The 11,114-nt window shown below is 41.8% G+C and overlaps 2 protein-coding genes and 1 long non-coding RNA gene across 3 annotated transcripts in view; 2 read left to right on the forward strand and 1 right to left on the reverse strand.

Annotated features, from left to right (window-relative positions):
• Positions 1 to 6,056, forward strand: part of LOC118425077 (G-protein coupled receptor 54-like) — a 60,905-nt gene extending 54,849 nt beyond the window's left edge. The window contains exons 7-9 of the mRNA XM_035833896.1: positions 2,326 to 2,427; positions 4,943 to 5,088; positions 5,807 to 6,056. Coding sequence (XP_035689789.1) covers positions 2,326 to 2,427; positions 4,943 to 5,088; positions 5,807 to 5,972 — 414 coding nt within the window. The 3' untranslated portion in view covers positions 5,973 to 6,056. The remainder of the gene's footprint in view (positions 1 to 2,325; positions 2,428 to 4,942; positions 5,089 to 5,806) is intronic.
• A 1,042-nt stretch (positions 6,057 to 7,098) lies between these two features.
• Positions 7,099 to 9,450, forward strand: LOC118424789. Its single transcript, XR_004832246.1, has 2 exons — positions 7,099 to 7,528; positions 7,866 to 9,450. It is a non-coding gene; the product is annotated as an uncharacterized LOC118424789 (long non-coding RNA).
• A 209-nt stretch (positions 9,451 to 9,659) lies between these two features.
• LOC118425078 overlaps positions 9,660 to 11,114 on the reverse strand; it is a 5,092-nt gene continuing 3,637 nt past the window's right edge. Inside the window, exon 4 of the mRNA XM_035833897.1 lies at positions 9,660 to 10,850. Within this exon, the coding sequence (XP_035689790.1) occupies positions 10,110 to 10,850 (741 nt within the window). The 3' untranslated portion in view covers positions 9,660 to 10,109. The remainder of the gene's footprint in view (positions 10,851 to 11,114) is intronic.

Below are 11,114 nucleotides of genomic sequence, written 5' to 3' on the forward strand. Positions count from 1 at the left end.
TAAAGTGTGTCATCTAAACTCTTCTTTGACATGTTACTGACTGCATCAGTATCTGTAGCCTGTATAAGAACAGCTTTCAGCCGCTTCAGAACCTGCAGAACGAGCAGGTGAGAGTGTGTGATCTTAACTCACCTTTTACTCATTACTGGAGTCAGTTACACTCTCATCACGTCTGTAGTCTCAAGATGAACAGTTTCGCTACAGAACCTACAGAACGAGCAACAGGTAGGAAAGTGTGTCATCTAAACTCTTCTTTGACATGTTACTGACTGCATCACTATCTGTAGCCTGTACAAGAACAGCGTGCAGCCGCTATAGAACCTGCACAACGAGCAACAGGTGAGAGTGTGTCGTCTTAACTCACCTTTTCTTTACTAAGGAAGTCACGTTACACTCTTATCGTCTGTAGTCTGTACAAGAACAGCGTGCAGCCTCTACAGAACGAGCAGGTGGGAAAGTGTGATCTTAACTCACCTTTTATTCATTACTGGAGTCACGTTACACTCTCATCGCGTCTGTAGTCTCTAGAAGAACAGTTTCGCTACAGAACAAGCAGAACGAGCAACAGGTAGGAAAGTGTGTCATCTAAACTCTTTTTACCTCCATGAAATGTCATGGAATGGAGGTTATATTTTCTGTTATGTGTCTCTGTCTGTGTAGAAGATTACTCAAGAACGGCTTGATGGATTGGTTTCATACTTGTTGTGTTGGTGGGGTGTGATGAAAGCTCGAATCGATGAGATATTGGGAGCCGTATCTGTCGTTATAATCGATGTAATAATATCAGAAATCACCCCTATATTTGAGATATATTGGTACAGGCATCGTGATTTACATGTATGTGTTTGTTAATGGGCTTAGCTGCAAGCAGATAGTGAGGTGACAGCTGTTTGGGGAACCCCCAGTAGTTTTATTTATGTCTGCTTAGGACTGTTTGAAATATTTGTAACAGTTGGCACATTAGTGCCGCTGTTTGCCCAGCCCAACATTCTAGAACATCTGTTTTGGGAGGCGGACAATTTTGATTGTGATAATAAATTGCATATATACGTATCATTGTATGTACTTGTGCGTTTGGGGACGCAGTGTGTTATATTTCGTTTGTGTTGTTAAATGTTTTGTGGTGCGCCTTGCGTAACGCGGAAGTATCGTTAGTATGTAATTGGATGTATTACATATCTAATATGTGGATGTGTTAGGTTATCCCTTATCTGAACAGTTGTTGCGTATAGCAACTGGTTAGGGTAATGTAATAGTTAACTCCTTAAAGCAACTGTTTGCCGATGCTGGGCAACTGTTTCCCGATGCTGGACAATTTGAATATGATAAATAACTTTGTATTTAGCCACTTGTGCCTTTGGGGATCTGGTGTGTTATACTTCGTTTGCACTGTTAGATTTTGTGCTCCGTGTGGCTTATGCTGATGTTGTGTTGGTAACTACTTGCATTATTATATATCGGGCATCAACTTGTCCCCGTATCCTACATGTAGGTATTGGTTGACGGATATTTCATGTCCTTTTGGTTGTGTTGATGATGTGTTTGTATCCTGTATTGTATTTCTTGTATTTCATTATTACCTCCATGAAATGTCATACCATCCACAAAAAAGCAATAAATATTTCATGGAGGTATGAGGTCCCCGAACTCTAGTTTGACATGTTACTGACTGCATCACTGTAGCCTGTATAAGAACAGCGTGCAGCCGCTATAGAACCTGCAGAACGAGCAACAGGTAGGAATATGTGATCAAAGCTGAACAAGAACAGCTCCCCGATTCTTATAAACCAGCAGAACAGAACTTAGCTCCTCCAAAAATGCAGTGGTGTCGCAGTCGGCAAACAGCTGATTTGTCTAAACTATTCTGTTTATGGTAGTATACTCATTTACCTTTTTTCCCTTTTGGGGAGGCCAAGACACTTACCGCTGTGCTTTTAAGTGCAGTCGTCCATTGTCCACTTCAAGTTTTCGGTGACTGGGGAGGAGGAGGTGTATTCGGTACAAGATCGATTCTATAGGGCAAAGAATTTACAAAACGCACAGTAATACAACTGCAACTTGTGCTTCCTATTTCAAGATTAGCAATATAACGTTGTCCGATATGTAAGTTTTTTTTTCCAGCAAATATTCGTATCTTGCTGTTTTTTGTCTTCAGTATGTTGGGAATTCCTGTCAGATGGGACGATAAGTTCAACCAGGGTCAGTGTTTGTCGTATAAGATCCTTTAATGTGATGTAAGACACCGCGATGAAAGGATTTCCAGATGATTAACTCGATCCATTATACTAATGCCTTCACTTCCTCTCTTCTGATGTTGCTGCCCAGGCGCTGCGGAAGAAGAAGAAAGTGACGCGGATGGTGGCGGTGGTCGTGATTCTGTTCGCGGCGTGCTGGCTGCCGAACCACCTCATCAACCTGTGTTCACAGGTAGCTTAGTTCACTACAATATGGAGGTCAACAACCTCAGATAGTCCATGTTGTACTCTCCAAGCAGAGGTTAGGCTCAGGCTGCCTTTGACAGTTTGACGTTTTGTTTTAGTCGTTTTCAAGACATCAAGAAAGAGTACTAAATAGAAAGCTGGATAAAAGCGTCCAAAAAACGTCAAAGACAACATCCACTTGGAGAGTATGCATGATGGGGGGCAATGACATAAGATAGTGTATGATGGAAAGGTATGATGGAATGGAGGAGTATAGTTTTTGTATTGGTCTGTATGTAATTGCGTAGCCTCCGTTGCGGACTTCGGGCGGGGCTGTCTTTTATTTTAAGCGGCGGTGGCCGCGCCGCTGGTTCTCGATTTTCAACTTTTAGATTTGCCCTAGAAAGGAGTTTGCCCCGTCTCCAGGCAAGGCAAACCCCTTTTGCACGGCAAACTCCCTTCCTCAGCAAACTCCCTTCCTCTGCAAATCTGCAAACTCCCTTTCTCGGTCTAAGAGAACCTAGCCAACGTTGATAATCGCGAACCAGCGACCCCTACACCCCCCCCCCAAAGGCCAGCCCCCTTGAAGCCTGCAGAGGAGTCACAATTACGGCTATAACGCCAGATCCTTCGGATAGATTTGTTTGAATTTTGGCGTGTCGGTAGGCATTGATGTCCTGATGATGCGTGAGCTACCAATACACGACATATACAGTCAAGTTTCGTTTCATTACAAACTTATTCGGCCGATCTCAGTTTTTATACTGTTGAAACTGCTAAAACACTTCAGGGTGGCAGCAACTTTTGTACACAACCACAGAGATGATTACCTCCCTCATAACTTCAATGGGGCCGCGTAGCACAGTGGTAGTGTATCCGCCCGTGACCGAGAGGTCGCCGGTTCGAATCCGCCTGCCGTGTTGCCTGTCTTGTGTCCTTGGGAAAGGCACTTTACACGACTTTCTTCACTTTACTCAAGTGAAAAATGAGTCGGCTGTCTGTAAACAGCTGAACAAATAAAGAAATAAGTAAATAACTTCAATGAAAAGCGGCCTGCAGACCGATTACAGCTTCGCATGAATAAAGCTACCTCCTATTTAAAGTACATTCAACAGCTCCTAGGAGATTACAATGACCAGATCTCCGCGAAGCAAATCAGTCATCTAGCTGCCGACAGAAGGTCTTGGAAGAAACTTACAGTCGCCTGCGTCGCAGCCGACCGATGATGATGATGATGATGAATAAATGAAGGTTCCAACAAACAAATGATTAGTACTTTAATTAGTAGGATACGTGAGCTACGTGCACTACGTGCGCCACGAGTCGGACATCATCACAGAGGGGTCTCATTAATATGTGCCGCTTAGATTCACATGAAAAACGTAAATACATGTTTATTGACTAGCAGATTCAGCGACCTCAATAGCTTCCTAATTGTTTTTCCAATTAGGAAAAGATTAAAGGAAACGCAATAAGAGCAGGGGATAAAACATCTCATGCCATCTTTTACAATATTATCTTTATTGCAAATTCATGCCTAATTGCATACAAAGTAAAGTACAAGTGTATACATAAACATACTTAACAAAGAAGGGAAAGGATATTCATAGATAAATCAAAAGGGAACAACGTCTGAACTAAATCTATTTCTACTTAAGCTATTTGATGGGTTTGACTTATTTTCCGTATGCAGTAGGAGATGAATTGTCCAACATTTTCATATGTATATATATATATAAAGGGGTTGGACGACTTAAGCAAGAAGATTGACTTTTATTGGTCGGTAAGGAGACAAAAGCTTGGGAAAGTTTTGCAGATTTCAAGGAAAAGTTTGTTTCTTTCGGAACTGTAATGTGATAATAACTGGACTGTACGCCTCGACTATTTCACCAATATAGCTTTAAAGAATTGAATTAATTAATTTATTTCTTAATTGATTCTAATGATGAACCCTCCCGTAGCCGAAGGTGGTGCATTTCGGGCACGTAGTGTGTGAAGATCGCAGCGCGGTGCCTGAGTTACGCCAACTCCGCCGCCAACCCCTTCGTCTACTATGTTGCAGCAACTTTTATACACGATTAAATAACAACCAACAGAGATGATTTATTACTTCCTCATGACCTCAACGAAAAGCGGTCTGCTTGTCGATTTGAGCTTCTCATGCATAAATAAAGGTTCAAACAAAAAGGTAATGATTAGTACTTTAATTAGCAGGACACGCGAGCTACGTGCACTACGTGCGCCACGAGTCGGACATCATCGCATGGGTTCTCATTAATATGTGCCGCTTAGATGCACATGAAGCACATGTTTATTCAATAGCAGATACAGTGACCTAGATAACTTCCTAACTGTTTTTCAAATCAGGACAAGATTGAAGGAAAGGCAATAAAAGTAAGGGATAAAAACATCTCATGTCATATTTTAGACCATCTGGACCGTACGCCTTACCGATTTCACCAATAAAGGTTTTAAAGATTTTAATCAATTAATTAATTGATACTAATCATTACCTCCCCAAGCTGAAGGTGGTACATCTCGGGTATGAAGTGTACTGTATGAAGATCGCAGCGCTCTGCCTGAGTTACGCCAACTCCGCCGCCAACCCCTTCGTCTATGGCTTCATGGGGCAAAACTTCCGCAAGAGCTTCAAGAAGGCATTCCCAAGGTGATGATAGTTATAGATTTACTCGTATTGTATAAGAAATGTTTTCTATCACACCCCTTGCATTGGACTTTTTGCATTAAGTCCCAAAGGGGAATGAATGCTTCATTGTCATTATTGTAAATTTTGCGCTTATTCTGTCTATTAGTGTTCCGGGTTCTTCTGGTATTCTCCAAGCAGAGTATTTGTTATATAAACAGTGGGGTGATAGAAACGCTGTACACATGCTATAGTTAACATGCTATTTCTCTCTTCTTGAAACACATGTGGACGGACTTACAGAGTTTTTCCATTGATGTTAAGTGATTAAATAAGATATTTGAACTGGATTTCTGATTTACATAATTATGTAGCATTAGCGAATGCATTACGTATACCTTTGTACAGTGAGAACTATAAATAAAACAAGAAATTTGGAAAATGATCCACGGAGGTATAATTTCTAAGCCTTACGCCAAAAAGCAGTTACTCAACCAACTGGATATGGTTTTGGAAACGGTCAGACGTTTCAGACAGACAGCCGGCGTCTTTCGTCAGTAACACTGAAGTGATTTGGAAGAAACTGGTCTTCCAAACCATATACAGTTGCTTGAGTAACTGCTTTTTGGCGTAAGGCATAGAAATTATACCTCCGTAGATCATATATTCCACTGCTTTTTGGCGTATCTTATTACCTGGATGTCTAACCTTCATCGACATTTCTATGCCTTCTTGTTTCCAGATGTTTCCACCAAAACAGGGTGGCTGTGATGATGCCGGACGGGGCCCGAGCGGGCGGTTCCGGGTCCCGGGGGGGAACCGGCTCCGGGAACGGCAACAACGTCAACCTCAAGCCGTTCGTGCAGAACAAGGTCTACACTGTGGAAGAGCGGATCCCCACGGTTTAGGTATTACCTCCGACAGAACAAGGTCTACACGGTGGAAGAGCGGATCCCCACGGTTTAGGTATTACCTCCGACAAAACAAGGTCTACACGGTGGAAGAGCGGAACCCCACGGTTTAGAGCTTACCTCCGACAAAACAAGGTCTACACGGTGGAAGAGCGGATCCCCACGGTTTAGGTATTACCTCCGACAAAACAAGGTCTACACGGTGGAAGAGCGGATCCCCACGGTTTAGAGCTTACCTCCGACAAAACAAGGTCTACACGGTGGAAGAGCGGATCCCCACGGTTTAGATCTTACCTCCGACAAAACAAGGTCTACACGGTGGAAGAGCGGAATCCCACGGTTTAAACCTCAGTCTGTGTACGTTCGTGCAGCAGAAGGTCTACACTGTTGAAGAACACTCCTCACGGTTTAGATCTTACCTCCTTGTACGTTCGTACAGAGCAAGGTCAAAACGGTGGAAGAGCAGATCCTCACCGTTTAGGTATTGCCTCCGACAAAACAAGGTCTAAGCGGTGGAAGGGCAGATCCCACGGTTTAGATGTTACCTCCTTGTAAGGTAGTCTCTACCAAAACATGGTCTAAGCTGGAAGAGCAGATCTAGATCCCAACGGTTTAGATATTGCCTCCTTGTAAGCTAGTCTAGACCAAAACAAGGTCTACACGGTGGAAGAGCGGATCCCCACGGTTTAGATATTTCCTCCGTGCATGCAGTCTTTGGGGCATGGTTGTAGCCAGCACCTGTCCTTCAGTCCTTTGAAGGAATTTGGCAGCTGGGGACTGAAAAAGTTTGCCCCATTCCGTCCCCTGGGACAGACAAAAATTGATATGTTAAGATATAAAAAAAACTGAAACCCATGTGTTCTTCTTCACCAAAACAGATGCCATTGAACAACTTAGTCTACAAGCAAAAATTGCACCTCAAAATGCAGGAAATAGTGTTTCAGAGGGTCTTGATTTAAAAATTTTCTGGGACCCAGACCCCCTAGAAATGACGCGCAACGTCACGCCATGCCTTCGGTGCTCGATAGGATTCCCATTCAAAATCAAGGGGACTGAAAATGATTTCAGGCTGGCTACAAAGATGCTTTGGGGGGTGGTAACTAGCGTAACTGAGGGGGGTTGACCCAGAGGTTATGGGTTCGAACCCTGTCACGGCATGCTTCCCATCTTGTGCCCTCAGGAGAAGCACTGTACACGACTTTCCTGACTACGCCCAGGTGTAAAAATGGGTACCTGACTTCGGTCGGGGAGATAAAAGAAGGTCGAAGGAGAGGGGTGGGCTCTGCCTTCCAATACCGTCCCCTACACACATGTGGATAATAATTCACTGTCCTCATAAATGCTGAGAGACTACTATCACCTTTACATGAACCTTTATCTTGGTCTTTGTCACCTCGATCAAAAGGTTAAGGGCGGTTGCCTTGTTCTTAGGTTTCATGCCAGAGGCCAGTGACCAAACAAAAATACTAAAGTAAGAGCATGTATAGGGCTGAAACACTCTGGCAACTTAAAAGTGTAAGAATCTATGGATGGATTGTGATGATATTTGGTAGGTTTGATTTTGAGTTTATTATGATCCACATTTAGCCTCCTCAGAGGCTATTCTTCCTGTGGTCACATACATGAGTACATATTTACACATTACATAAGTACAGTTAAAAACATACAAAGTGACATACATAGCAGTTGTAAAACATTTCTCATAGTCGATATTTACACTAAATTACAGTCCAATTTTGCAGTCCAATACTTGCTAATTGCTGTTCCATAACTGTGACATCCTGTACAGGAAGCGCCTTTTCTGAGAGTTGGATTTTGGTTTCGGTAGTCTGATCGTGTTCATTGAGCGTGTTCGGTAGTTGTGAATCTGAGAATTGTTTGTGGTTTGAGGTTTGTGCGTCTTGTTTTCGGTGTGCTTGTTTGTTGTTTTGGTCTCTTTTCTTAGTTCTTTGAATAAACCGACAGTACCCTGGCAGGAAGTAAATAAATGAAAAGATGAAAGCAGAGGTCAGAGTTGCCAGAGTGGTAGGAAGTAGAGTTCAGAGGTCATAGAACCAGTCGCTAATCAGATATGACATTCCAGGTCATGGGTCAATGGAGGAGGCTATTGTTTTGGGCTTTCTACTTGTTTGTATTTTTTAGATTATACATTTTCCAATTATGCAATTGCTAGTCACCATACAGAGACAAAAAAGTGACACATCTTGACAAAGCTTTTTTGCATCATTGATGAACTAAAACCAAACAAAACATATGGGAAATTCTTAATATTTCACGAAGTCCTGATGTCTTAGGAGCTAGGCAGATTAATTGTATCAATATTGAACGATATCATTCTATATGTCAATATATATGCTTATATGCCAATATATATGCCTATATGTCGATCTATATGTCAATCAGTATAGATTTTGTCGTGGGATTTCTTGACCAGATATGACATAGCTCATTTAGAGAAGGCCCAATAGCAGCCTTTTCAGTAACAAGAGAAACTCTTGTCAAAGAATTATCACAACCTTCTGTATATAAAAATTTCGGTGATGTCAGTAAAATTACTGTCCTATGATATCAACAAATTTCAAAAAGTCACCAGCGAACAAAACTTTCCAGCCTCGTCTACCTCAACGCGGTGCCATGTTTTTAATACTTCACAGAAAGATATTTTAGAATTCTAAATATAAATAGATGTTGGCGCTAATAGATTTACCCAGAAAATACTTTTTCTGAACATTTGACAAATTAGATTTTTTAGATTAATATTTTACCCGCTCTTAGAATCAGCCAGATAATTTTGATACTGAACTTCCTATTGTTTTCTATTCTTCTTGGTGAAACGCTGTAAAGGTTTACTACAAATTTATACAACGAAAAATGCCTTTGACAATACAAGAAGACGGGGATGTCCGGATTACATGATAGGGTAGTCACGCCACCTGGCGGGTTAAAGAAATATCACAGCCTTCTGTATATGAAAGTTTTGGTGATATCGGTGAAATTGTGTTTGATAGTCTATTTGCTTCTTCTATAAAATCAACATATTGTGGATTTGCACCGATCTAGACATATTGATCACACTGTGTTCATGTATTTTTATTAGGCAATACTGCCTTAATTTTATTCATTGATGACATCTTTTGCATTTTGAAAATGGAAAAATTGTGGAAACGGACTATGTAAAATAATTAACATACACAATAATGTTCCAGCTATTATATTGTTGTAAGTATGTTTCCATAAACATTTGCATATGTAGATTATATATTTCTTGTATTGATACGTAGAATACGCAAGTAGAATGGTGGCCTGTGCTGATATATAGTTGTGCTATTTTCAATGTGTGACTTTATCTTCTACATTGTAATTTGTACTTTTCATACTATTGACGTTTGCTCTTGACAATCTTGATCACGAAAGCCGCACACCCTACAGTAGACAGACTGCGCACAATGTCCTTACAAATAAAAATTTTGTCAATGCAGGAATGATTCTGTCTATAACTCTATCAGTGCTTTTTGCTATTTACAATTCAAACTCTACAGTACGGTCAACACTGGCGATGACAATGAAGCTATATATTTCTATTCCTAATTTAAATCTTGATATTATTCGCGTGGACATTGAGCGAATTTCAACTAAATACAATATCTACAACTTGATACAAAAGATACAGACATAAACCAAAAGATACAGACATAAACTCCAACTATGTTCTGAAAATATATACTTCCTGATCCGTGCGTTAGATATTCAAGTCAAGAAGGGTAGCTTACCTTCTGTCTTTGTGGCACTGTTAATATAAGTTACTAAAATGAGTGCAGTGCGTGCCACATTGTCCTCGTCTGTCAAATAGAAACAAAAGGTAGCTCAAACATGGCATTCTTTTCCAATCACTGTATCTGTCTTTCCTCTCTCATGATATTTCTGTCTCTCTTAGTATCTTCTTTCTCTCTTCTCCTCGCTTACTCACTCATTCTCTCTTTGTCAGTACGGCTTTTTTTTCATCACCGTCGATGCAGAAGCCAAGTTGTTTCCTGAAATTTAGCATCCCTGTGTGTCCTCTCTTATACTATGTCTATCTTCTCTCACTCTCTCTCTCTTCTCTCACTCTCTCTTTCACTATCTTTTTCCCTATCTCTACTTCTGTCTATTTCCCTCCCTTAATCTATCTTTCCAATCTACTGTGTGACTCTTCGCATTGTCACTGTCGACGTTGAAGCCAAGTTGTTTCCTGAAATTTAGCTTCTTCCGGTTCCTAGAATCTACTCTGACGATGTAGACGGTGTCGACGAGGCCTCCGACCGCGATGACCGAAGCACCACCAATCTCAAACACATTCGGCACGAACCTAAGAAACGCGAACTGCAGCAAAAACGTCACCCCCAGTTCCAGTTGGCTCAGCACCACCTGTGTGACGGGCGGCACTGTCTTGGCTGCCTTCACGTAAATAAATGACGTCACCGCGTAAAGACCTGCACACAGGACTAACAGTGTTGTTATATGCACATCCATGCTCCATTGCGGGCGCATTATGAGCATCGGCACTGTCCCTATTGCAAAAGAGACAGCAAACGTATAAAATAGCACCATCACTATCGGACAATCTCGAAGTAGAATTCTGACTTGAACGTTCAATAAGCTTTCAATTAAAGCTGAAAGGATGGCCAGCGAGACGCCGATGATTGGTTCGCTGTTGTCACGTGACGTGCTGATGTTCCCGCTGATTGGTGCGCTGATGTCACGTGACGTGCCGAGGTTTCCGGTGATTGGTGCACTGTTGCCACGTGACGTGCCGATGTTTTTCCAGGAGCCGATAGCCACGAGGACGACCCCGGTAGTGCAGAAGGTGCCTCCGATACACGCCGCTACACTCGGTTTCTTTGACAACAAACAAAGCGGTCAGAAATGGCAGAGGGTACGGTGTCTTAACATAAAGACACAAACAGAAAAACAAACATGCACACAATAACGACAGGGCTGAAGAAAGAATTATCGAAGACGGAAGGAAAGAATGAGGAATGGGGAAGGGAAGGATGAATGGAAGGAATTGAAGAAAGGATAGAAGGAAGGAATGGAAGAAAGGATGGAAAGAAGGAAGGAATGGAAGAAAGGATGGAAGGAAGGAAGGATGGATGGAAGGGG

Source organism: Branchiostoma floridae, chromosome 10 (assembly GCF_000003815.2).
Source record: "Branchiostoma floridae strain S238N-H82 chromosome 10, Bfl_VNyyK, whole genome shotgun sequence".
Lineage (NCBI taxonomy): Eukaryota > Metazoa > Chordata > Leptocardii > Amphioxiformes > Branchiostomatidae > Branchiostoma > Branchiostoma floridae.